Source organism: Rhinolophus ferrumequinum, chromosome 6 (assembly GCF_004115265.2).
Source record: "Rhinolophus ferrumequinum isolate MPI-CBG mRhiFer1 chromosome 6, mRhiFer1_v1.p, whole genome shotgun sequence".
Classification (NCBI taxonomy): domain Eukaryota; kingdom Metazoa; phylum Chordata; class Mammalia; order Chiroptera; family Rhinolophidae; genus Rhinolophus; species Rhinolophus ferrumequinum.
Window position 1 is genome coordinate 47,228,252 of NC_046289.1, and position 27,581 is coordinate 47,255,832.

The 27,581-nt window shown below is 45.6% G+C and overlaps 1 protein-coding gene across 17 annotated transcripts; it reads right to left on the bottom strand.

Annotated features, from left to right (window-relative positions):
* Nucleotides 1-27,581, bottom strand: TPM1 (tropomyosin 1). Of its 17 annotated transcripts, none has more exons than XM_033108441.1 (10): nt 27,309-27,578; nt 26,401-26,526; nt 26,085-26,210; nt 14,166-14,299; nt 12,036-12,153; nt 10,707-10,777; nt 9,857-9,932; nt 9,351-9,413; nt 8,980-9,049; nt 1-129 (listed from the first exon to the last, which is right to left on the bottom strand). In XM_033108441.1, exons 1-10 carry the CDS (start codon nt 27,420-27,422, stop codon nt 47-49), a joined length of 981 nt encoding a protein of 326 aa, XP_032964332.1. In that variant the 5' UTR covers nt 27,423-27,578; the 3' UTR covers nt 1-46. The 17 variants fall into 17 exon arrangements, with proteins under 17 accessions (XP_032964332.1, XP_032964322.1, XP_032964320.1 ...); XM_033108426.1 differs by lacking the exons at nt 1-129; nt 26,085-26,210 and adding exons at nt 5,710-5,976; nt 7,444-7,522; XM_033108423.1 differs by lacking the exons at nt 1-129; nt 26,401-26,526 and adding exons at nt 5,710-5,976; nt 7,444-7,522 and having other exon boundaries at nt 27,309-27,574.

Consider the following 27,581-nt stretch of genomic DNA (forward strand, 5'->3'; position numbering starts at 1 on the left):
TAAACAACAAAAACATGAAAGAATGTGGTCGCAGCTAAGGAGGTTTTCACATGTTGTTTAACTCCAGTAAAGTCTGATCCAGCATCTGATGCATACTAAGGTTTTCTTCTTTGGCATGAGCCACTTTCTCTGTGGTGGGATTAGAAAATTAAGTCATGAATAGCTGCACTTTGGACACAATGGTGGTTTGTACATTTAGGCAGGCAAACATCAATCACAACACAGGAGGAGACGATTAGGACCAGGCATGCTTGTAAGACATTACTCATTTCCAGACAAGGACCTACAGAGACGGAAGCCGGCTTTGACCCAAAGGAACTACAGGCACAGCAGGGTCTCAGAGAGTGGTCAGGTGAACCTTCACCAACAATCCACGCTGAGAATAAAACACAGGTGGGGTTTGGTGAAGGTTCACTGGTCATGTGCTATGGGAACAGGGAGAGGTGCTTGCAGCACTGAAGTTAATCACAGAAGACATTTCTGAGTTACAGGCAGTTAAGGGTCTGGGAGTTGTGCTGCAACACAACCTCACAGAAAACAAAGATGACGTAAACAGGTTTTCTGACAACTTTTGAAATGATTTATTTCTGTTGCTCATTAAAAAAAATTATCAACATGTTTCATGCACACTTCAGTAGGACATTCTCTTACTCCCTTAGAGTTCTATCTATTATCAGCATGACATTCTCACCAGATCCCAACAACACAGACTGAATAAAAGCATACCTTTTAGACAATCAGGGACTTCTGACATGAGCTCCTGTTTTCAAAAGCTATTTTGCCCAAGCATAGGTACATTTAATCATATTTCAAACACTATACCAGGTATTAAGAAATTAGGAATATGAATATGTAATAGGACTATATATATACATATTATATATATTACATCCATATATAATATATATATATAGTTATGCACATACACACCCCTCTGCTTTGGCTAACTTAAAGCAGACTCAGTTCTCTATAGGAAAAAGAAAACTTTTTTTTTGGGGGGGGGGTGTCTTCATTACGTATTAATTCAAACAAGAGGACCTACTGTTGCAAAGAGGAGTGTTGAATTAATTGTTATATTTATTCATAAACACAATGTATACATTTTACCATACAGCTTTTCTGGGATTAAAGTGAACTGAATTATTCCAGATAGAGGAGGAAAATGTAGGTAAGGCCAGCCTTTCAGCTGAATCCTTTCATGTACATTTTGGCCGAAAGCAACTGTTTTCAACCCTATAGATGAAGGTATGACAGTCTTAGATTTACTGCCCATGGGCTCCATTCCTAGAATCCAGCCCAACTTCTTTCCCACTTAAGTTTAGTCCTCATTCAGGGCCAGCTTTAGTTGGTTAGTTAGGCGGCGGTTTTGCTCAAGTTGCTGGTAGAGTTGATCTGTACAGGTCAGCAAGCAGGTTAGAAGAGAAAGAAGAGGCAGAAGAAGAGAGGTTAGCTAGACTTGGAGAGATGGAGTTAACAGACAGAACACAGAGATACCTCAGACACCGGTCACGTGCTGAGCAGGACGCCTTTACCCTATGGTCATCTGTCCTGTGCTCAGGTAGGTAGATGGTAAAGGCCTGGGAAACTCAGGAAGAGCTAGATCTCACACTTGTGGGAAAGGGAGGAGAAGGGAGGGGGAGGGGGGAAAGGGAGGAGGCAGAGGGGAGGGGAGGAGAGGGGAGGGGAAAGGAGCAGCAGGGTTTGAGGAGAGTGGATGTTCCTATTGTACCTCAGGACAGCTGCTGTGTGAACAGAGCCCAGTGCAGTTTCTGGCTGGAGGCAGGCCCAGCTTATCATCTACTCCTCAGTAGGGCTCAGTGGAGATCTTACTGTGAAGCTTCAACTTGCTAATTTCTGCTCACCTCTTCCCGGAATCCTTTTCATCTCCATTCTCAGGGCTGGCTTTCCTTTCAGGTAGTACCAAGAGCCGCTACCACTATTGCATTAACACTTTTTGAAATGTAGAACTAAGCTCCCTCTCCCTGCCTCCCAATTACCATGATACAGGATGCAAATTCTGAACTCTCCATACAGCTTTTATACCCTAAACAGCAAAAAAACACTTATCTCCACTCAAAACTGACATAACTTACAGGGTGTGATCAAACAATACAGCGAATGTTTAAATTTTAAAAAATTTATTACAGTAAGAGACACATTGCCATTAATTCCCCTCAAAATACTCATCCTCGCTTTGAACACACTTATCCCATTATTTTTGGCACTTTCTGAAGCAGTTCTGGAAGTCGTCTTTCATGAGTGTTTTTAGTGGCGTTGTTGTGGCTGCCTCGATGTCCTGAATCGATACAAAACATTTACCTTTCATGGTCATTTTGATTTTGGGGAAGAGCCAGAAGTCTCATTGTGCCAGATCTAGTGAATAAGGTGGATGAGGACACATCATAATGTTTTTATTTGACAGAAAAAACACACCAGAAGTGATGTGTGACCCGGAGCGTTGTCATGATGGAGGATGATTTATGGCACACTTTGAAACACACCTTCTCTCAACCGTAGCTCACACCAAACTGACTGCACCTAACAAGTTGAAACTTGTCACACACTGTTACTAAGGCTTGACAAGCCACTTCCCATATTGAAGATCCCTGCCTTTCCACTGGATGGCACTCAGCAGCAGCATTCAGCGTATTTTGTGATCACAACAGAAAGGCTCCATGTCACACATCACTTCTGGTAGGGCAATTTCTGCCAAATAAAAACATTACGGTGTGTCCTCATCCACCTTATTCAATGGATCTGGCACCGGGCGACTTCTGGCTCTTCCCCTAAGTCAAAATGACCATGACAGGAAAACGTTTTGAATTGATTCAGCACATCAATGCAGCCATGACAGTGCCATTAAAGACACTCACGAAAGCGGACTTTCAGAACTGCTTCAGAAAGTGGCAAGAATGATGGGATAAGTGTGTTTGAAGTGAGTGGGAGTATTTTGAGGGGGATTAATGGCAATGTGTCTTTTACTGTAATAAAATTTTTTTTAAACTTTAAACATTTGCCGTTATTTTTTGATCACACCACGTACTTCTTGAAGATGGCACTCATGTTTGGTGCTAGATGGACGTGTTGGACATGTATAAAATTAACAAAATCTTGAAAAGTCTACACAGATACCAGTGTGATGTAAATTTGACACATTGGCAAATAATCTGCTCCCATGGCAAGGAAGCAACCGCAAGAGTCAGTCTTGTCTGATGGTCCGGGGACACCCATACAATGACAATAGCCTGGCACCTACCATGAAAAGTTGGAGGACACATGATTGTTTTGAATGATGCTGACAACCTGGGCCCAGAAATTCTACTTAATGATCTTGAAAAGCTGAGAGTCTTACCCCTGGGAAAAATGAAAATGTGGTGTCTAGCCCAAGGTCTGCTGGGAACTTGATCAATTCTTATTTTACCTTTCTCTTATAAATGGTAGGACATGTGGAGGATGCTATATTCATTATGCCTTCCAGGTTGGACTATCTCCTGCCTTGACCTTTTTGGCTTATCCAAATTTTCTGAATATTCAAAACCCTGGTCAAATGTCACCTCCTCCAGGTAGCTCCCAGTCAGAATTATTCTCTTCCTCTGACTCTAAATGCACACCTTCTATTAGTTCAGACTCACTTCACTCATCTATCTTCCCACAAGATGGCCAGCTCATCGAGGGCAAAGAACATTTCTGGTTCATCTCTTTACCACGTCCCCACTACCATCCACAGTGCCTTGCATTTGGCATATGCTTGCAAAACCTAAGTCTCACCAGTACATTCATTCTATCACATGGGGGAATAGTGCCACAGGCAAGCAGGATGTCTGTTTGCTAAGCCAATGTTTGGCCAAGCTGGAAGAACTTTGGAGAAACCCTAGAGAATCCAGAGGATCAATGTGAATTCAGCTTAAATGACAGCTGTTGCTATCACATCCTCCTTTGGACTTGTTCCATTTCAGCGGACATGGAGCTGGCATGCCTGGGAGGTCTGAGGGCAGGGACCAGAACTGGTTATATACTTGGAAATATTTTCCCCTCCTGCTCTACCTCCCAGATGTCTGGGCCTCTAGTGCCCATCCAGATTGACCAATGCTTTTGGTTTGGCCCAACCAAGGCTCCTGCAGCAGCTGTAGCTATGTATGGCCTCTCACCTTGAAGCCTGGGCTCTGACAATTTCTTGGTAAAATCAACTTGCTATTTATCCTCTTGTATACCCGTATCTTCTTGGGCTTTTCCAGATTTGCCTTCCCAATCCATCAATTGCTCATTTCCTCTTGTAGAACATACTTATAGAAAGTGTGAAAGTCTCTGGGAAGGTTTCAAAACAAAAGATGTGCCTCCAGAATTAACTATACATATGCTCAGCAGAACTCTGAGACTTGTCATTTTATCTATTGCAGATAACAGGGTTATTCAGAGAAGGGCCCACTTCTATTACTCTGAATTTAAAAAAGAACAAGGCAAGAATTGTAGTCAAAAGCAGGCCCAAGGAGCCTTAGGAAAAGAAGAACATGAAATTACAGAAGTCTTTATTATGCTGTCAAGGGAAAGACATTATCCAGAATCTAAATTTTAAAAGGTCTACTATACCACCACTAAAATACTTTAATTTACAGCCCTCTTAGTATTTATTATCCACTCTGAAGTCTTTGTGGAGTGATTGACATTATTTTTAGCTTGTCCAAATCTATCTGTGTATACACTGAGTATAAATAGTGGTACATCAAACCACTTAGGCTAACAGAAACTGCACACAAATGAAGATCACCCACATTTAAAACACAGGAGAAATACAGCCAGATTGTTGAGGATGGAGAAATACTGGAAATTAGGAAACAAAAACCCACATTAGTTTAAAGTTCTAATTTTGCAACGTGTTTTTTTTTAAAAATCACTTAATTGCTGTTTTTGAACTGAAATAGTGAAGCCCAAATAAAATATAACTATATTCTGAACAATTTCCACTACCTACTTTTTTGGGGGGCGGGGGAAGAATCAATGTGTCCACAATTTTGTTTTTTAAATAGCTATTCCTGCAAAAATGATGTATGCACAACCCCTCCTAAAGAATACGTGATGGGTTTAGGAGCACAAAAATGAATCTCAACTTGAACATAACCATATTTAGAAAACCTACGATGTCATTTCATGATCAAAACAAAGGTAACTAAGTAATGAATACACTTTCAAAAAGTTATAACTGTTCTTTGCGCTGTAAAAGCAGGGTCAAACAATAACCTCAGCTTACGTAGTCTGCATCCAAGTTCTTTTTCACCTTTCCCAATATGTGACTTCCTAGCAGGGTGGGAAGGCGAGGGGGCCTTCATCGGAGCATTTCAATGGTTAGCCACATCCTGCAAAGCAGGGCCATCTCAAAATCAACACAGAGAGCTCACTACTTCCCAAACTAAACCTCTGGCAGAGGTAGACTGCTCAAGGTGGATTTTCCGACTCCCACAAGCAGTGCTTCTCAATCTGGACTACCATCACAACCCCTAAAAACAAACAAACAAACAAAACCCCACAAATGCCCAGGGTGTGATTCTAATCTTTGCAAACTAAAACTCTGAGAGGGACCCAGGGATGAGTATTTTTTTTAAACATCCCACAAGAAACTACTGCCTTAGAAACTGTTGGTATGTAATGTATAATGTTCACAATGAGGGGGGGAAAAAAAAAGGCAGCCAAAAATTAACCCTCAAATGCGTGAAGCAGATTTGTAGTTTTATTCAGTGTTGAAACTAAAATGTCAATAAATAAGTAAAAAGAATAGCAAACAGAAATAGCTTACACAGTGTTTATTTTACACTGAATGAAGAGCTCCTGTACAATAGAAAGCAGTGTGTGTGTGGCCCTAGAGCAGGATGCTAAAAGCAAGAACCAAAGTCAGCTGGGGAAGAGACAAACTGCAGCGCTCAGAGAGGTGGAACATCCAGCTTGATGAAGGGGTCTTGGGAGAAGTGAAGCAAAGAAACTTATCTGCATGAAGAGAAAAGGTGGAAGAAAAAAGAAAAGTGGCACAATGAAAAAAGGGAAAATCAGGCTAACAGAGAACAGCAGCACTTGAAACACAGGCAAGAAGCCACATGCAAAACGCGCAGCCAGCCAGCCACACCTATGGGAGGAGGTCGGTCCTCATCCCCTGGCATCCGGGCTCTGGGCCCGAGGCACCACAGGCCCCTCCGGGTAAGGGTCCATTTTAAGAAGACCCATGAACCGAATTTAAAAACAAATTTCGTGCTAACATCACTTTTCAGAATATTTAATCATACTCGATGTTACAAGTTTTCCCTATAGAATCACCACGTTTATGGTCGTATGGAAAAAAAACCTTGGAGACAGATGATCTGACCTACCCCCTCATTTACAAATAAGGGAGGGGGGATGGAATTCTCTCTAGTTTTCGTGGTGACGTCATGTCTCTAAGGGGAGTGTGGAGATTCTCTAAGCTGTAAGGCAGCAGGCACATGCCATACTCTTCAAGCTGCCATTTTTCTGCATGGGTAAAGGAAGGACAGGTGGGCCTGGAAAACGAAATTCCCAGCTTATGTGGAATTCAGTGCTAGATTATCAGAATAAGAGAACCCTCTGTGAAACATTCCAGGTTAGAATTTAAAGAGGCAGAATAAGCTGAAAGTTTAAGTTTGGTTAGTAATACGTAAATTAGTTGTTTATGCTCAAGAGTCTCATGAGAACAAGACTATTTACTCCAACTCTTACTGCCTCACAGGAGTGAAAGCTGGACCACTAACTCCCAAACTCATGCTGGACAATCTGAGTTTTATGTCCCATTTCCTTGACACAAGTTGTGGTGTTTACTGGGGGTATTTTAATTTCTTTTATATAAACACAGAAAATGAAAGCCTCGGTTACTCAGCAGAGGGTTCACTTCTATGCAGAATTCTTCACTAGAGAATTCTAGGAAGAGATGCTCTTTTACAGCACCATTCTCTGGGCTGTACTGCATCCATTTCCTGTCCCTAAGACCCTCAGTAACCTGACACTTTAGGGTTCTTAAATTTATTTCTTTTTTGAAAATGATCACATTTTATTTCACTGAATCTCAGGAAACCAATTTTTGATAGTTCTTTGGAAAGTTCCTGCACAATTGCATGGCCTTCTAATTTTCCTTGAGCCTAGTTTAGTTCCCTAAAAGGACAGTGCTCAAGTCAGTCACATTCCAGCTCACTGCTTGGTGGGAACCATCTAGCTTAAGAGATCGGGCAATGAATGGATTCTGAGAGGAAAATCATTTACACATACAGACTTAATCTACTTGGCCTTGGTATTAGTAGAATGTGGAAAAAACGACTACCCTAGATTATGCAGAGTTAAGCAGAAAGGTGTAAAGACAGAGATTCTGGAAGCACAGAAGGGAGCGGTGGTGAGCTTATCATATTAGCATGAGGGCACGGACGTGAGCAGGCAGGGTGGATGAACATTTACATGGAAGTCATATCGTTGAGAGCGTGGTCCAGCTCCTCGCTGATGGCTTTGTACTTCAGTTTCTGAGCATACAGCTCGTCTATGACCAGGAAGTGGAAGGCAGAGGTGCAAGGACATGGAGAGTGATCAAGAGATGAAGGGTGAGTGAGGGTGGCATGGGCGCCATCCCGACACAGCAGCAAGAAAAGGGCAATGCATGAAGGAAGTGGTGCCGCAGCAGGTGGCCAATGCAGGAGGCGTGCGTTTTGTTTTTAAATGAATCGGAACAAAAACAAAAAGAACAAAACCCATTAGAAAATAAAACAAGAAAGATGCAATATGAAAATCATAACAAATATGGTAGGTATATCAGTAAACCACGTTAAGCCCTAAACAAAACCACAGAAGGCTGTCTCCTGGCTAATAATAGAATGTCTTTCTTTTCTAGAGCTATACTTTAATTACACTGGAGTAGTCAGCCACCTGCAACTATAAACAGTGGAAAAAATATCCAAGGGCAGTGTTTTGGAAGAACGGTTTGTGACTATAGTCTGTAATCCTTCATCTGGCTCCACCTTCAAACCACTGACTTCCTGACCAAACGAGACCACTGGGATATGCATTTCTTAGTGCCATGTGAACTACTCCTCGTGGTCTTCCCGCTCAGCTGCCCTGTTGTGGTCCACGGGGTCTGACAAGCGAGGACAGCCGCACTTTTTATGGCGGTGCTGTGTCAACTCTGCAAGTTAGTTTTCGTATTGATGGTTCCATACTTTGCTGTACTCCGGCAGGTTTGTTTTGCAACCATTTGTCATTCTCTCTCCTCTGCTAGCTTGGTTATCATCTGCACCAACCTCTAGTCCCTTCTCTAGCGCCTTCCGCCTTGGATGTATAGATTTTATGTACTTTTTCTTTTTCACGGCTGACCCTTCACAAACCTCCAAGCTCAACATTTAGAATTTCTGTGAGACAGAGTCAGTGTGACCACAATAAAACCTAAATATCTTATGGGAGAAATGCTTAAGTTTAATATAATCTCAAAATACAATGCCCTGTTATCTCCTACTCCCCTTTCAGAACACAGAGCATTTGCCAAGGTAACTAATGACACAAAACCCCAAACCCCAAACCCTTACACTGAATTCATACTTGGAAGAAGAAGATGGGTTGTGGCTAAGAACAAATCCATACCATTCTGACAATTAGGAGGTATCACTAATAATAGAAAATATACCACAGTCATTCTCACCTACAACCACCTTACCCACAGTGAAAAATAACCCTGCCACACTTTTGAGGAGTGTGAGGTAAAACAGGACAGCAGCTGCCATTACAAAAAGAGATGTGCCCCCGCCTCGTGGCTAACAGTCATCTGATGAGCAGAGGACTCAGGTCCAAGAGTTTAAGAGCCGCAGAATGAAAACTCCAAGGACAGACAGGAGGAAAGTGCAAGAGCAAAGGAGTATATCAAGGTGGATGCACTTGGATTAGAAAATTGTTTGGCCAGAAAATTGTCAACCATAAGGATGAAATTGAAAACAAAACTGAAGATCTTACCTTCTAAGTCATCAATGCTTTTCTCCAATTTAGTTACTGACCTCTCCGCAAACTCAGCTCGAGTCTCAGCCTGTAATGATTCAATTTATTTCAATCAAAATTGGGGAGTTTTAGATTTCCCGTAGCTACAAATATAGGGAAAACTAGAGAATGGGAACCGAGCACAGCACCCATACAATGGGTCAGAAACTACTCGTCAGTCAGTCACTGCAGCGAGAGGGGACAGCTAGCGCAACACATTAACTCCGAGACCACCTCTGAATATTCCTGATGTGGAGCACAACTTTAAAATGAAAAAGCCCTGACCTGCTCCATAAAAACACACTCATTTAAAATCCTGCTGGCTTCACCCAAAACACTCATAACATTACCTCCTTCAGCTTGTCAGAAAGGACCTTGATCTCTTCCTCATATTTGTCTTCCTTCTGAGAGTACTGTAATTAGAAAGAACGTTCCAGATGTCAGACCACAGCTCACTCTATACTCATGTCTTCTAATACACAGAGAGCTGCAGCCCAGCCACCAGATGTTGAAGCTCTCAGGAGGTAACGGAGCCTCGGCGATCAAATGGCACACTACAATATAGTCTCTGTTTTCCTGCCTATTGTTTTACATGGGGTAAGAACAAGATAACATCCATTTGGCACTTGGCTTAAATTAAATTTTTACAGATGACTCACATACTCAAAATATATTCTCTATTAAAAAAGAATCTGTTATCCAATAACCATCAGGAAAGCTCCTTAAAACGATGCCATTTATGAAAATGCCTACTGGATGACCGCTTTCCTTGGGAGGGCCTCGGAAGAGAGAAAGTGGGTGTCTTCTGAGTATCTCCTAGAAGACGCCTCCTCCCCACACCGTGCTCCTCGCCTACCTTCTCGGCCTGAGCCTCCAGGGACTTCAAGTTGTTCGTCACAGTTTTCAGCTCTTCTTCAAGCTCGGCACATTTGCTAATGTTTTCGATCAGAGGCAGAAAAGGTGGGAGACAAGCCAGAGGAAGGAGGAGAGAAAAGGGAAAAGGATGGGAAAAAATGAAAACTGAGTCCTAGAGAACAAAGGGCTGCCTTCAAGTAGCCAAATCATCAGGTAGTAAAACACTAAGTTTCACCATGGACACTGTCCCCCGACCTTGCAGCAGCAGAAAGGCAGGGTGACAAAATCCAACAACTTTGAAGTGTGATAATTTGGCTTCTTTTTTGGCTGCACCAAAGAGCATTTATGAAGGAAAACAAAGGAGTGTAAAGGACCCAAGAAAGCACTTAAAGCAAGATATAAGATAGCAGAGGGTGTAGTGAAGGTGCAGTCGTTATACTGAACAGACCAGTAGGTATTGGAAGCTGAAAGACGTCTGGGTTGCAGTTAAACCTAAAAACCACACATGAGCCATCAGTACCTTATCCTCTGCAGCCATTAATGCTTTCAAGGTCTGATCCATTATTCTTAATTGTTCTTCCAGCTGTCGAACTTGGCTGTTAGTGGACACAGGAAATGCACAAGGCCATTCTCAAAATCAGTGTGCAGGTAAGGCATGCAGTGATACACGCATTCATACAGACACCCCACACAAGTCCTCTGTGTTCCAGACTCGTGGCTCATCCACATCAAATGAGCACATAAGGAGCCCGGAGCTGAAACAGGTAAATGTGCAGCTGCCAGAAGTTCATGCTGTTTAGTCACTGCTCTGTAGCACCCACACACGGCCTCCTGGCGCCAGGCCCGCTTACCCTTCTGAGAGCTCAGCCCGCTCCTCTGCACGCTCCAGGTCACTCTCAATGATGACCAGCTTCCGGGCCACCTGCAGCAGGGCAAACATGATACACACATACCATGGGGCTTGCACGCGTTGAGTACGGGGGTGTGGGGATGGGGATTGGATCCATCAGCCCCTAAAAGATACTAAAGATACTGTATTGTCTACAAATAAGATGATCCTCTTTCCCGACCTGGAGAGAAGTAAGTCTCCATCAGGAGTGCCAATGGAGAGGAGACCAGAGGCTTCTGCTCACAAAGTCCCAGAATGGTTAGCTATGAGTGGGCAGTCTCATTTTAAGTCTGACCCAGGGGCAGTCGGTATAATTACATAGCAGCCAGACCAAAATGTGGAAGGAGGGAGAAATATGAGAGTCACAGTCTCAAAAATAGCAGTATGATGAAATGTGACGCATTCTATGCTGAAAAGGTAGGGGCTGCCAAGAAAACACTGAAAATGATCCTGAGAATTTCATCAATTTCGAGCTCTGTACCTCAATCTCCGTTTGGTGGAGGAGGTTAAAAATGCCAACAGAATAGCAAGGGAAGCTAATGTGACATGAGCTGGTGAGACGACTCAGGAAGTCAAGTCTGTGTTCAGTGGAACAAAGAACCGGAGAGGAGAAGGGATCCTCTGAAGCATTTCAAAATTAGTGGGCACAGTATAATATGGAAGTAATAATAATAATAATAATGAGTCGATGCCATTTCAAGACAGCCATGGTACAGTAAGGGCAAAACTAAAACCTTAATGGTCATATTGGCTGTTATCATAGGAGGTTGTTTGCATGGGGCCATGACCATGAAATTCACCCGTGACCCTGTGTTGATAATGGGATTCTACCACCTTGAGGAGAGAGGACGACAGATTGAAAACATCTTCCATGAACTGACTGAACAACTGTTTGGTCCGTCCCTCTCCACCCCCTGAACTGAACTGGCTGTGCCTGGGGACAGCACGAGAGGCTCCTTCCAGATACAGGGCCCGATTCTCCCCTCTCCTGGCCAAAGCTCTTTTGTCCTAGTCTTTGGGTGTGGGGGGCGGGGGGCAGAGGGAGCGGGCAGGTGAAGCTTTGGTCTTTCCCAGCGCTATTGACTGACTTCATGATGAAGCCTGGGATCCCCTAGCGGGATCAAATAAGAACCATTTTCTGGAGACAAAGGAACTCTGCTTCTCAGAAACACTCCCATCTGCCAAGGCAGCAGATAGTTTCACTGAAGAACGCAAGGCTGTGTCTGCTGCTCCCTCCCCAGTCCCAGGCCACTGCTGGGGCTCTGTGAGGCTGTGGGCCCCAGAATCTGACCTCTTCATACTTGCGGTCAGCATCTTCAGCAATGTGCTTGGCCTCTTTCAGTTGGATCTCCTGAATTTCCATTTTCTCCTCATCCTTTTGGGCTCGACTCTCAATGACTTTCATGCCTCTGAAAAGGAAGCAAGTACCAAGACCCAAGGTTTAGAGGTGACCTCCACACATCCACAAAAATGGGATTCCTTGCAGACCAAAATAGAGCACAGAGCTTTTATTTTCCAAGCCATGAAGCAAGAGTTTTCAGGGCTGAAGGCAGAAAGATACACACTTCTGTTTACTGTGACCGAAACCTCACATGTCATGTCTGGTACTGGTGAAACTGTGCAGGAATCTAATGTTAAACGAAAGCTACCATGTCAGGATCCTGTTTGGAACTGGGAGGCAGGGAAACAGGAGAGGCCGACATGCTTTACTTGCTATATAAATCGTGGGATTTCTTCCCTTTCCTGGTGGGAAGCTTCAACTTGAAAACGGACCAAAGTTAGAACAAAAGCAAACTTATCTTCCTCCTATAAACAAGGTAACTGTCCTTACCTCATCTGCCACGAATGTAAATATTAGATTGAACTATACAAAATTGCTGATATCGGACCATGTCAGACCTGTAAAAATAGCAGTTCATGTGGGTCAATCTAATACTTTAGATAAGAAACTATGAATTTTGCCTTTTCTAGAACTCTTTCATAATATAAGTGGTGAGAGATGGGACTGACCCCATCTTCTATGCTGGTAGGTATGTTTGGATCCTATGGCACAATGTGAAGTTCTGGTAGCTGTTAACTGATGTGCACTGCAGATTTATGGAATAACAAATCATGTTAAAACGGGCTTCACTGACCTAAGTAAGCCACTATTTTTTGATGAAGCACTACCATATACTTGAGGAGACCTGAGTTCTAGTTTGGCTCAGCCATAAGTTGGCTGCGAGACTGGGCAGGCTACATTGGTCTCTTACGCCCCCGTTTTCTCATTTATGAAACCAGGGGGCTGCAATCAGTGATCTCTGAATGTCTTTTTACTCCAAAGTCTAACATCGCCAGATTGCTTTTTAGGTTCACTAACAAGTGTATTTCAGGAAGAAATCATCCACAAAACCACTGGTATGTGTATACACTGTTAGAGGAGATGAGTCATCTTAAAGAATTCCAAAACTCTTGGTTAGAGAAGAACAATATGCAGTAGTGACTAATGAGCTGAAAACTTTAGCTAAAAAGCTTCTTTACTCCTAAAGTCTGAAACCACTCTGTATCCATGGTGGCAGGTAGCAGCAAGTCACTTGAAAGGCGGGGAGCAATGGACAAAATGAACGAGCGCCTTCACCTGCCCAGGCCCCTCCACTGTTTGCAGCTCACACTGCCGTCATCCCTCAAGCAGCACAGCTCTCTGTTCTCATGCAGTCTTTCTAGGGGTGTTTCTATGCCCTATGAAGACATTAACTTCAACAGCAGAGCGTAACGGAAATGCCTTCTAGAATACACGAAGGTGCTGGTCTATGTGGCCTTGGTTCTCCTTCACTACCCATGACGCTGACTCTTGGAGCAGCAAGTCAGGTAGAGCCAGGTTAAGTGGAGCGGGCTCAGGAGACGAGTATCTGACTGTATTTATGTACGTGCGTGTGCCTTATCAGCACCATTAGGTCCACAGCAATTTACTTTTGCAGATCATATTTCTGTTTTATCTGTGTTTTCTCTTTCACCTGTGTGTTGGGCTATTCGACAACTGATAGTCCACAGTTCATTTACCTAGGTCTAAGCCAGTGTTTTAAAAACAAAGTTATCTTTTAAAAAATGCATAATTGCTGGGGGAGTCAGCAGGAATGAAAGAACCATCATGCATCCCTATAATTTCCTGTTTCCATGTCCACCGCCCTTGTCGGACGGTGAGCTCTATGAGGACAGGAAGAGGATCCTTTTCTTCTTTGTAACCTTGGGGAATAAGCCCCTATGTGCTTTGCCTAAAAGCATCTATGTTAAATGAACAAAACCAATAAAGTGATACCAGGGATCAAATGAGGAAATCTCAAGGGACTGCAAAATTCTTACACCCCAAAGATCAGAGAAGCCCTTCCATTCCACCAGGAGGAAAGACCGAAGCCAAAGGCTGGGCTGGGTGAGGCGCCCTCACCTCTCACTCTCGTCTGCTGCCTTCTCGGCCTCCTCCAGTTTCTGCAAAGCTGTTGCCAGACGCTCTTGGGCACGATCCAACTCTTCCTCAACCAGTTGGATGCGTCTGTTCAGAGAAGCTACATCAGCTTCAGCCTAGGCAGAGAGAGTGAAAGGCATTTCAGCGTTGGGGGTGGCGCCTTCAGGAAGTGGCTGAGAAGGAAACACTGACTTCAGACAGGAGGTAGCCTGGGCCTTGTGGTGAGCTAGCTGCCTCTAAGTGCGTTACAAGCCCTGGTCACCTTTGGAGTTCTCAGATACGTTCACAGACTGATTGCTACAGTGAGTGTGTGCATTTGTGTACATACAAATCCACACACACCATTCTCATTGGAAAGATGGACCATTAGCAAATGCTCTCTCACTTGCCTCCTGTCTTCCACAGATTCCAACACACTGGCTTTACCCGACTATGAAAGGAGAGCTTCATTACAGCCACCTCACTCACTGTGGCCAGAGATGCCACGACGTATCGAGGCTCAGCCACGTAAGACAAGAGCAATACAGCCAGCAATCAGACGCGGGAGTCTCAATTCTCCTTTCTCTAGACCATTTTCTCAAAGGGGCCGTACTCAAGGAGCTAAAATACTTCACAATTCAGTGGTTCTAAAATATACGCCATACAGACACAACTAAATCCAGCACCCTCCCTCCCCACCCCCTTTCAGTACTCCTTCTAGAGTATCTGGTCACTCTGGAACAGGGCCAAGACAAATTTCCCAAGTGTTTCCTACACAAGCCTATTGGAATTTCTAACCGGTCAAGGTTGCCACAAGAAAACTTTCAAACTCCTTAGGAGAAAAGCAGTACAGATACTGTTTTTATTTGTATCCATCTCTGAAATAAGATGTTTCTTTCTTGGGGATGCAGTGATTACCCACAGTTATAAGCATTTGTTACTATGAGCTTCAGAACGCTTCCAAGACTCTGATGGTCCATCACATACACTTGCAGTGGTGGCTGTTTAAATATTATGCATGGAAGTGACAGACGGAATTTACTAATCAGGTACCATTTCTTCATCCTCATCCACTTTGAATGTCTCTTATCATGGCGTGATGGGGTTTTCAGGACACACACAGTTTTCTGAAACTTAACAACACACACTTAGGGACCTATGCTAGTTCTCTATCTACATTCTTCCCTTTACTCAACTGTAAGTTTCTTCCGTGCAAGGAATCACCGCACAGAGTATAAGCTCAGTAACTGTCTACTGAATGAAACGAGTAATATCAACCTAATTTAAACAGAAGCAACTATTTGTGAGCTCATGGACCCATGATACATACACAGTTTGAAACGCACATGTAGTTACAGAGAGGCTGTGATTACAGCCCCGAATCAAAGGAATACGAAAACATTCAGCTCTTTGCTGATCTAGACTTGTAAGATTTTCAGAGCTAAATTTTGTCTGGGAAACAGAGGTGACTGGGGTATTTCCAACCATGGTGAAGGATCTTTATAAAAATATTCAAATACACTTTTATCTTTTCAAAATTTAGCTATGTAGTAATAACTGGTTGACGAAGGCCGGGAGCGGGGGGTGGGAAACGAGTGTGAGGATGGTTTACAACAGTACTGGCCCACGAAAGAAATCATTATTGGTGCAGTTAGTACTGGGCCCTGCTAAGCCTGACTGTTGGCTGTTTTGGAGGAAGGGTGAGGGAAATAAGGATAACACACTTCTTAAGTAGAGGGAACTGTCTTTTTAAAGTCTTTAGCCCTATTTATGAAAAATTGGAAGGAGTACACATTAAGGGTATACTTTTGGGTCAGGTTGGCTTTTTTCACTTTTCTGTATTTGCCATTTCCAGGAAAATTCTATTCTTTTTACAAATGGTAGGAAACAAGCAAGCAACTCTGAAAGTTAAAAACAAAAATGAAGAGCAAAAGCAAAACAAAAAACCTCAGTCGAGTGTCTAGGTTCTGTACTCAAACGTATTCCCCTCCCCGCCCCGCCTTTCTTGCCTTATAATTATTTTTAACATAAAGGCAAGTATCCTTGTTACAGGTGGTGTGGCCAGAGAAATGGCAACACAATTTTCAAAAACACTTTTTGTAGCCACCACATTTTAAGTTCCCTGCTCTGCTTTCGATCTGGGCCCCAGCCTTCAGGACTTTGTACTCGCAGGGACTGTTTATGATCCCCGGAAAGAAACTTCCGGGTGACAGGCCAGTCTAGGTCTCCAGCTTCCCACACAGCTGGGACATGAGAGAGTAAGGAGACAGCACCCCATGTTCACTTTCGCCTCTGCACACAAGATCTCCATACCTGAGAGGTCCCCTCATCAACCTGTGTCTTCCCTCTTATTGCTCCCCCACCCCCCACATTCTGTCCTTTAGCTCTGGACACTGTTTTATAAATGGCATTCACTCTTTTTCCCCCTAGGAATATTTTGTAGGGCCTTACACTTCTTGACACTCATATAAGGCGCCCACACAATGACTGCGAATGGAGACCTGTCCTACGAGCCTGGGCTAGTGCACACAGAGAGCAGACCCACGGGTGGTCCACAAAGCGGGGGAGTGGGGAGGGGTCTCAGTTATTTAGCTGGAAGGGCTAGCTAAACATCTAGCTAGGCATCATCGAGTAGTTCCCCAAATTGGCTGAGTGTCAGAATCCAGTAGGAGATGTGTATCAAAAATACAAACTTCCAGCCTTCATCCCTAGAGATTCGGATTCAGGAGGTTGGTGGGGAGGAATCTGCACTATAAATAAGCCACCTGTTCCACTTCCACCCTCCACACCCCACCACCCCAAAAAGCTGGGAACCGCTCTCCTAGCTCTTTGTTCAAAAGAAAATAGGATGCTGGGGCCTCTGACCCAGAATGCTGAAGCATGTTCACGTCACCAGCCGTCAGTGGGAGATAAGACTTTAAAATCCAAGTCGTCGGGCTCCTTAGGAGCTGCCTCTGTCCCTTCTCCTCACTGCCTCCGGGAGCCTCACGGAAGCCCTGGAGTTGGTAGTTCTCACTCCTGGAGTCTTCTCTCTTTGTGTGTCAGAGAGAGAAGTTCTCTACAGCCACTCCAACCCCAAGTCTCGAACCCAGACAACAGCCTTCCGCCACAGAGCGTAACCAGGACTAGGAGAACAGTTACTGTATTAAATATCATCCACTAAACAAGTCCCCTCGCTCCTTTTTAGAAATAGGCTGTGGTATAAGATCGAAAACTTCATTAAGTAACACCAGTGGGTAACCGCTCACAGAAGGACACAGAGCACTTGCTCTCAATCCCAGAAGCCAATGCTGCTGCCCCCAAGGTTTCAGAACAGGACAAAGGTGCTTACAGGTTACAGCCAGGACTTGAGAGCAGTCTGGGGTACATCTACCTCGACGGAAGCTTCCCCTGGGGAAAACCTGGACTCCCACTGGCTTCTCAGGCCCTACCCTACTGGTCTGCTCGCAATTTTGTTTGGTACCCTGGAATTCAAGATATGTTGAATTCCATAAATTAATTAAAGGCACTTCCTTCCTTCGCTTATTTTTGATTTTTTTATGTTCTGTGTTCAAAAGGCCCACATATCTTACCTTCACTAACTTTTATTTCCGGTATGTGTTTTCTAAGTTCTGGGGCTTATTTAGACATTTTCTAAGGTCCCTTTCATCACAGCACCTGGGCAGTCTACTTAAGACTTAACCTGCTGTTGCCTCTGCCAGTCCAAGCCCACAACCACAGGACTATCTGCTATTTAAAAAGCAGATGTAAATAAGAAGACATTTAGGAAGAGTCTGACCCCAGAGGCAAACGATTTCCAGGCATGGAAATCACCCTTAGTACGCTGGGTTCGCTTCTTCAAACAACAGGGACAGCGAAGTCTTTCAGTTTGGGATGCTGGTTTCTTTTATTTCAAAAGTGCCATTGTGTTCCAACAAGTAATGAGCTCCTCAGAAAAGAGACTGCTATATTAGTAAAGGCTACCAACTGTCTCCTGCAGATCTGTTGATAAACCACCACCAGGCACTAAACATTTGTGAGGTGCCTTAGAGTTGCAGCAGACAGCTCTGTCTCCTCCCGGGCAAAGCTACTACCTACCCATACAGAAAACAAGGGCAGGCACACCGCTTCCCTCCCCTGGACACCCCAGCAAGGCCCTACCCAGAAATCAGGGATGCCTGCCCAAAGAGGAAAGCATTACTCCAAATCAGATTTGAAAGAAAACTTTTTCAAGGCCTAGATTTTCAGGACATCCAGCTGTTTTAGACAACACAACTAAAAAAAAAAATAATATAAAAATAGCAATAATTTTTTACTTAAGATGGTATTCCAGTTAAGACTATTAAGAAGAAACAATTGCAGGAGAACAATATTATACCCTAACAATTAATCCTCTGGAATATCTTTTTAAAGTCCTGCCTGAACCAGAGTGGGATGGTCAAAGGTCAGGCCTTTTTATTCCACGCGAACTGTAGTTATACAAAGAAGGTTTCACCCAACTTGCTGTGTAAGACCAAGCGACTACAGCCAAGTTAAACTTCTGCCCTTATATGGTGAGGAAAGGGGGAAAAAAACCACCGATGACATTAAGGGGCACTCCCATGGATAACAGATAAACACAACCTCCTCTATGTGTGCCAAAGCCTGTCATTTATGAGGCATGTTTGTATAATGAGGGAGAACGGACATGAACAGGGCATTGTTGGACCTTGGCCTTGCCTACATATGAAAGCAGAAATTGCAAGTATGTATGTATTCCAGTTACTGCCACCCTGGGGGTGCCAATGTGAGCACAAAATGCACCGTCAGTTTCCTGATCTCAGAAATATCTCCCAGCTCTAAAGAGGGAAAGGGCTGGAAATTTTGTAAATTGGTTAAGTACCCACAGGCTGCACCTTTAAGTCTTGTTTGCTGGGTACTATCCAGAAACGATAAAGGATTGGTTCCTTTTGGCTCCTTTCTCCTTTGATAATGACAAAAAAAGAAAAAAAAAAGAAAAAGAAAAAAGAAAAAAACCCTCTTGGGTCACAAGATGGAGAGTCAACCATTACATCAAGCAAAGCAGCCTCATTCCAAAAATTTGAAGGGCCTACACACCCTGGAAAAGCAAACTAGTACGAAATAAGGGATGGCTGACTTTTCCAAGGTAAGCGCTGGTATGTTACCGTGTTTCCTCGAAAATAAAACCTACCAGAACTATCAGCTCTAATGCGTCTTTGGGAGCAAAAATTAATATAAGACCCGGTCTTCTTTTACTATAAGACCGGGTCTTATATTATGTTATATTATATTATATTATATTACATAAGACCCGGTCTTATATAGTAAAACAAGACCGGGTCTTATATTAATTTTTGCTCCCAAAGATGCATTAGAGCTGATTGTTCGGCTAGGTCTTATTTTCAGGTTAACACGGTAGGGCCAGTTTACTACTACAGCCTCTCTGAATTTTTGAGAATCTGAATTTAGGGCCAACTCCCCATTCAAATACTTTTTGCAGTGGCTCATGACTTTGTCACTAAACATTCATCTCTGCTGCCAAGAGAAACTGTGACCATTAGCTTAACTTATAGCTGTGTCTGACAACTACCAAGAAGCCACCTTAAATTAGCTATAATCTTTTAAGTTCCAGTTTCAGAAGTGAGGAACAACTCTCAATCTGAAATTCTCTCGGCGGTTTGACCCAGTCCTCAAGTTGCTGTCTTAAAAGGTTCTGTGTCCAATTACTGGGATAGACTTTTCAAAAATTACCTTAAAAAACCTGAAAGTCATTTAAGCTCCTTTTAATATAAAGCTTTGAAAAGAATGAAAGTATCATCTTTAGGCCAACTGGCACAGGAAGATCACTGTTATAAAAACGCACAAAAGAGAAGGTGAGTATAAATGTAACAACATGCCCTTCCTACAATTTATCTTCTGTGTCTAACATCAATCACTAGGCCAGGACTCAATACAAGGCGAGCCTTACAGGACCACATATTTCTTTTCTTAGCAGGGTGAGGGGAGTTCTACTGACTTCCACCACTAATGCCACTTCGACCCACCAAATATTCCTTCCAATCTGCCCATGTCCTCTCTTCAAGTTCCAAAAAGAATATGAAAAACAAATATACATATATATATACATATGTTTCATATATGTATATATATATGTATATATATGAAACATTTAAGTGTTTTAAGATGTAATGCAATGAGCAGGCCATTTTCAAGACCCTTCGATAAGTGGGGAAGTGAAGGTGAAGAAGCTATGCCAAGGGCTGTGCAGTTTTATACCAGTTGACACAGGGCACCTTCTCTGTTGTGTCTAGCACCACTGTAATTTCTTTATACACACTAACTCCTTTCATCCTCACCATACATAGGGGCCATTATTATGAACATTTACAATTAGGGAACCCAGAGACTGAGCAGTTAATTTGCCCTAGGTCTCACAAGTAATAAAGTAGTGGAATTTTCAAACCCTGGCAGTCTGGGTCCAGAGTTCTTGTTCTTATCCATCATGTTCCATAAGTTCTAATGGGTCAAGGACAGCTGCTAGCCAATCAGAGAGGGAGTCGGAATCAATTTATGGCCCAGCCAAATTCAGAGACTCCATGGGGCTGTTGCTGACTTGTCCTCTAAAGAAAACAATCTTTTGCTTATTTTTTTATTCCTGTCTGTATTTTATCTGAAATGTCCTCGGTAGGCCTTCCTCTTAAGAGGAGCGATTTGCTTCTATGTATTTTATGCAAAACAGGTGTTGTCGTGTCTGCAGCCAGCTGTGCACTTAACCAATACAATTTAGTCGACAGAGAATAGGCCCATATTAAGCGCAGGTGGACACCACAGAATCGCTTGTCATAAAATTCCCAAGGTGTTTGCATATCCTGATTTAAAACATCTCTCTCAAAAAAAAAAAAAATCCAAAAAACAAATAGCAAACGCCTAAACTACCTCTGAAATCCTGTTCCTGTTTGCTGGATACATTTGCCTTAGGAGAAAGGAAGGAAGCCAGGTATTACATTCAACATGGGGGAGGGGGGAGCCGGCAAGAGAATGTACCCTATAATCGTTGACATTTAGCCAACTTTTTTCAAGACTCGGTAACAAAGGAATATTTATCTGTATAAGAAAACTTTGGAGGAGGGATGGTTAAGAAAGGGATGGTTCAACCGGCCGCAAACTATCCCTTGGTGCTGTCAATGTCTCCACTACCACAGAGAAACAGACTTCCAAAAAACCAAGGGTCACCGGGGGTGGTGTTTAGCATCCCTGGGTCCCAAAGTCTGGCAGGGCCCCAGACTTGACCTGTCGGCGCCCCTTACCGAAGGAACGGATTTCCCTTTTTCCTCCCCACCCTCCGAGTAAATAATGCCAGCAGCGCAAAGTGCACATCCCGGAGGATCTGAGACACCAGGGCTGAACGCAAACACTCCAGAAATGGATCTCCTGGGAAAGTACTGCTTCCAGAACCTTCTCAACACCACTCCTGCTTCCCCTCGGACCTTTTACTTTAACCAGGGAGATGAAAAGGGCAGAGAAGAACCCGCAGGGCCCCACCCTAGAGCCCGACGCCGTCTGCCCAGGTGTGCCAGGTGCGCCGCGGAGCGTGGGGGCAGGGGTAGGTGGGCTCCCGAGGGTCCTGCGGCGCGCGGTGGGACCCCCTGGGGAGGAGGCGCCTCCGGGTGGGGGGGTGGGTGATGGGTGGGTCCCTTACGGTCTCCCTCAGCTTCCTCTCGTAGTCCAGCTCGCGCTGCAGGCTGCCCGCGCGCTCCTCCGCCGCGTCCGCCTGCTCCTGCAGGCTTCGGATCTTCCTCCGCACCGCCTCCAGCGAGCTGCTCCCCGCCATTGTGCGGGGTGGCGGCGGGCGGGCTGCGGTGGGAGAGGCCGGCTGCTGCGCTCGGGCTGCCGCTGCCGCACTCCGGAACGCCCGGCCACCCCGCCCAGGCCTCGCCGCCAGACGGCGGCGCCCCCTGCGGCCCAGGACCAGCCCGGAAGTCGCGGTCTCCTAGGCGGCGCAGGCAAACCGCAGGCGGGTGCGCGAGTGCGAGGAGCGGGGGGCGGGCACAACGCCGGGGCGGGGCGCGCGCCACCGACTCCGGGAATTTGCAAACCGCGGGAGGTGCTGCGCATGCCCTCTGCAGAGGGGCTGGCAGGCGTGGGGGGCTCGCTGCGGGGCAGTTGGCGGACTGAGCCCTGCAGGAAAGGAGGCCATTGCGCGAGGGATTTCCCTTCGATTCTCAGCGCTCCTCCCGAGTTCAGAGTTGTCCCAGAGTAACGGGCCTGGCTGCTAAGGGCGATGATGCCGCCTACTGGCGGTGGGAGTGCTCCGTTCCGGAGTACCGGATTCCCAGGCCCAGGAGGGAGAGAAGCGGAACGAGGTGTTTCGACGTGAATGTGCCCCTACAGGGACTGTTCCTCGTTGTAAAGAACCCCAGAACACAAGGTTCTAACCACAACAGCCCTCCTCCCCCTTCGAAAACTCACGGAGTGAAAAACCACTAACATACTGCAGTGGTTAAACCTGTTCTAAAGGCAGTCTTCCTAGGTTAGAATCTGGATCTTAGTTCTTTCCTGGCTGTGTGACTTTGGACAAATGACTTCCCTGGGCTTCATCCGTAAAAGTGGGTTTAATAGTACTTTTCTCATGGGGCTGATGTGAGGATTATGAAATAACATAAAGCGCTTAGCACAATACCTTGTACATACATAGTTAAGAACTCATGATAGTTTTAGTTAATAAACAGGCATGCACAGTCTTAAGAATCAGGCTTGGGCCCATAACCAGCTGCTTGATCTCAGGCCCACCAGCCTCTCTGGGGCTCACTTTCCATAAATACAATCATCTCAAGGGTCCTTTCTGGTTACAACTTCTCTGGTTTTAGGCCAGCCTCTCAGGTCTTCTGGAATCAGACCAAGTTGGGGCTGGACTGGTCTGCCTTTAAAAGGCACACCAAGGAAGGCTACAGAACACCATGAGAGACTCTGGCTACAACTGGATGAAAACCAACGTGGACACAATCTCTGGGAACCCTCCTCACCTCTTGGGGTGCGTTTTTAAATGCCTGCTAAGTCTCATGCCTTTATTTCCTCACCTTTCTCACAGGAGCCCTTTAAGTCAGTTCCTGATGTGTTTAAGTGTGGGAATAATGAAGAAAAAGAAAACAGGATTTGACAACCCTCTTCTCCTTCAGAGTCCTAACAACGAACCTCCTTTGCCCCCCTGACTCATTTTCTATGAACTTGTTCACAGCCTCTGCGGATTCTCTCCGAAACCCCAGCAGGGGCCATCATCATCCTGTAGGGGGAGCCTCTCGCTTTGTTTCCAAACAGTTCATCGGGTCAGGCCGGAGGTTACAACTGCACCCCAAAAGGAGTATAGACCTTGGGCCTCTGACTTTGAGGGTGGGGGTAGGGGACATATGGGAACCTCCAGGAGGAGCCAGGGAAATTGCTGGACACTTGCAAGTGCTCTAAGCAGCCAACTAGTGACTTAACGTCCTGCTTTTCAAACACTTGGGAAAGTCAGTTTCAGGTGAGTTCATTTTCATGCTGATGCCTTTATAGATTTTAGGCCAATTCTCACCCTTGGCTGCACATTGGTATCACCTGGGTATTTAAAAAATAATGCCTGGGTTCCACTCCCAGAGATTCTTATTTAATTGGCCAGGGGTGCAGCCTGGATTTGGGGTGTTTCAACCTCCCTAGGTGATTCTGTTTAGATAAGGTTGAGAATCACTGATTTAGGAAGTAAAGACCTAGAGAGAAGAAAAACTCACGTACTGCAAATATTAGGTACATACAGTTATTGGGGACGGGGTTGGAGACCAGAGAGACAATGGAGCCCTCCGTCCCCTTCAGCTTCACGTAGGCCCTGAATTACAACCTTTTAAGCTAGGAAGAGCCCACTTCTGGAATAGGACTTGTAAAGTATGTTGGTAGATTAGAAAATGTTTTTAGTAGTGGTAGTAGAAGAAGAAAAATGTAAAAATGTTTTACAGTGGTGAGTAAGGACAGTGAAATGTCCTAATCACAACTGTAATATGATACTACTTCAGGAAGCTGACCTCTCTCCCATCTCCCCCTTTCTTTAGTGACATCTGTCTCTTCCTGTTCAAGTCTTGACTATTTTTACTACTTAGGAATCACTCTAAATAGAGCATTTCTTCACAAACTTCTTCAACATCCCTACAAGTTCCAAACAACCTAAAATGTCTTAAAGGGGAAGATGAATAATATATACTACCCCCCAAAATGTACCATATTAGGGACAGTTTTCCAGTGGAAAACAAAAAAGAATCAAAACACGTTTCAAAATTCTCCTTCCCCTGCTCGCCCTGCCCCTGTCACCCCGAGCTGGCCTTAAAAATCCTCTTTTCCACTTCTGACGCACCTCATTCTCAGGCTCCCTTAAACAAGACTTTCCAATAAAGACCTGTAGCACTACATAGTCACAATAATTATGATCTTTTTTCCTGAGGAATCGTAGTAGATTTTTTCTCCTTCTCTTGCCTTCAGCCTTACTGGGCTATTTTCAAATTCTCTGCATTCTTTTCCTTATAAGGAATATCTCTCCTTGATCTATCAGCGGCTCTTTTGAAAAAGCTAAATAAACGTCCTGCTGGAGAATTTGGGGGAGACAGACATCCTCCATTTAGCCATATACGGAACAGACATCTGATCTACATTATACAAAATAGGCAGAGTTATATGTGTTCTTTGGCAGTTTTTCTAAAGCCAGGTAGTTTGTAACTTAAATATTTTAGCTAAATCAGTGCTTCCCTAAGCCCCCTTTCCAGGAATCTCTATTTTCACTGAAAATTTTTTTTGGTCAGATTCTTAATGTCCTCTGTCTGGCTTTCTCATTTACAACATTTCAAGCCTTACATACCACAACAAGCCTTTACTAATTCAAGACCCATGATCCTCCAGCAATTTACATTTTACTCTCAGACAAAATATTCTGCCATATTGGTAGTTCAGCTTCTGGACATAGCTTTTCCTGGTGCTCATACATTCTTGGAATTGTTCCCAAGTTCCCAAGGAATTCTTTCCTAATTGGGTCTCTAGGCTTAATTAGCTTCTCAAATGCAATCCAATGGTGTGAAAAGAAGTCCTTTGGAAATCTAATGTTTAGCTTTACTTTTACAGCGGAAGCAAGCTCTTCAGCTGAAAAGATTCCTCCAAAGGGAAGTGGTCTGGATGCTGGTAGAGCTTTTGCCGTGTGTGCATCACCCCTGAAACTATGTGGTGGTTGTCAGAAGGCTGACAGGTGGGGGTGGGGTGAGCAGGAGGGGCAGGGGGCAGCTAGCTCACTATACCATATAAAGCACTGAGCTATATATAACTCACAGCTTACTTTCTGTATCTAGTGCCCTCAGACTGCAGACCCAAGCAAGTATCATCTTCCCAGGCAGATCTTAAGGGCTGGATTACGGCTTCCCTAGCGAGAAAGCAGGCCTCAGCGTCTCTGCTCAGCCTTCTAAGTAGTTCCCTGCCATTCCTTTAGTCCAGAGGCCAGGCCCTCTGTACCCTAACTAGACCTACCGTGGACAACCAGGCCTTTCCACTCACCAGAGATGGAAAAAGGAAAGAAAGTGAAAAAACTAGGCATTGTGCTTGTACAAACCTTGGTGATGACACTTCAGAGGTTTTCTGCCACCAGGGAGGCACCAGCATCCAATTTCAGCTGCTCTATTCTCCCAGTTTCTCACCCACCCACCTCCACCCCCATGAGTGGGGGCAAAGAAGGAGAAAAAGAGAGAGAGGAGTGGATGAAATATAAATGAACAGTGTGCAGTAGCAGCCTGAGGCAGCATCCAGTGCTCTGGGCCATGGCAGAGCTATGTGCAGGTGTCCAGCAGGGGGAGGTGACCCTCCTCCACTGCTCTGGCCCCTGTGGTGACCCCAGAGTGGCCACGCGGGCAGGAGGTGAGGGAGGCAGTGTGTGCGTGCACTTACGTCGGTGGCCTTTTTCTCTGCCAGCTCCAGCTTCTCCTGGGCATCTTTGAGAGCCTCGGAGTATTTGTCCAGTTCATCTTCAGTGCCCTTGAGTTTCTTTTGCAGCGCCAACAGCTCATCTTCCAGCTGGGAGTTGGCCGTGGGGGACGGGGAGGGGGGGGTGGGTGCAGCAGGCAGCGTGATCCCGCAGGGGAGGGGTGTGGGTGCACAGAACCAGAAGGACAGGGACAGCGGGACAGAGAGAGGGAAAGACAGGGAGGGAGAGAGAGAGAGACAGAGTTAGCCATTCGTGCGCCGAGCCGCGCGCCCCGGGTACCTTGGCGGCGGTCTCGTTGGCGGCCAGGAGACTGTCCTCCGCCTTGTGCAGCTCCTCCAGCACCCGGTCCCGCTCGTCCTCCGACACCCGCAGTAGCTTCTCCTTCGCCGCGATGTCCTCCTCTAGCTGGGGGTGGGGGGGCAGCGGCGGGCGGGCGCGGGCGACCGGCACGGACCGGGTGTTAGACACACACACACAACACACGGGTGCCGGGTTGGCTGGGGCCCCTCCGACTTGGGCGCTGCTGAGTTGCGTTTCAAGGGTCCCTAGGTAACCTCTCGCCAGAGCTGGAGGCACATTGTGGCCCACCCTGCACCCCGACATCCTCCAGGACGAAGCTCCTGCGGACGTCTCAGCGGGCTCAAGTCCACTTGGGGGGTGCAGAAAAACTCCCGTCTCCCGGGCCTTCGGGCGTACTCTATTCTGTCCCATCTTTGTTCTTAGGGAAAAACTCCATGACACCCCTCCCCGCCCCCGTCCTCCGGTCTCTGTCCTAGTTGAAGGGCTTATTCTCCCCAGGCAAATATCGAGAATAACTTCACTTTCTGGACTTGATTCCTTTCAACCCCCCCACTCCCACCGCACTACCCACCCCCACGGGTCCAGAATTGATTCCCGATTCTGAGAATCAAGTGCCTCCGGGACTTTAATTGACTTTGCAGGCTCTGGGAACCAGTGAAGGGAAATAAGCGTCCTCAGACGAGACTGAGAAGTTAGAATAAGCCTGAGTCTTGCTCTTCCCCTCCCCCTCTCCCTCTCAGACGCGTGTCCTTGGCCGCCCTGGGGAGGGGGTGGCTCCCCAAGTTCTCCAGGTGAGGGGCCGGGAAGAGGTGCCTTGCCGGGTCCCTGGGCTTGGGGGCACCTGGGAGGGCGGGCGCAGCGCGGGCGCAGGGCAGGGAGGTGCAAACCTGTTTGCTCCTGTCCTCCGCTGCTTTCTTATCGGCCTCCGCCTGCTCCGCTCGATCCAAGGCATTCTCCTTGTCGAGCTTCAGCATCTGCATCTTTTTCTTGATGGCGTCCATGGTGGCGGTGGCGAGTGGCCCGGGGGCTGCTGCGGGAGCGGCGAGGCGAGCGCGAGGCGGGACGGCCGAGCCGGAGTGCGAGCGCGGAGCCGCCTACTGCTCCCAGATATGTACTTTCCCAAGGGGACGACCGCATTCCTCAAGACAGCCAATACTTTT

Coding starts and splice junctions, on each gene's coding strand:
- TPM1 (XM_033108441.1), bottom strand. CDS start 27,422: ATGGACGCCATCAAGAAAAAGATGCAGATGCTGAAGCTCGACAAGGAG. Junction 9,414..9,856: donor TGGAGGCTCAGGCCGAGAAG/GTAGGCGAGGAG, acceptor TTCTAATTACAG/TACTCTCAGAAGGAAGACAA. Junction 9,050..9,350: donor TTTCTGACAAGCTGAAGGAG/GTAATGTTATGA, acceptor GAATCATTACAG/GCTGAGACTCGAGCTGAGTT.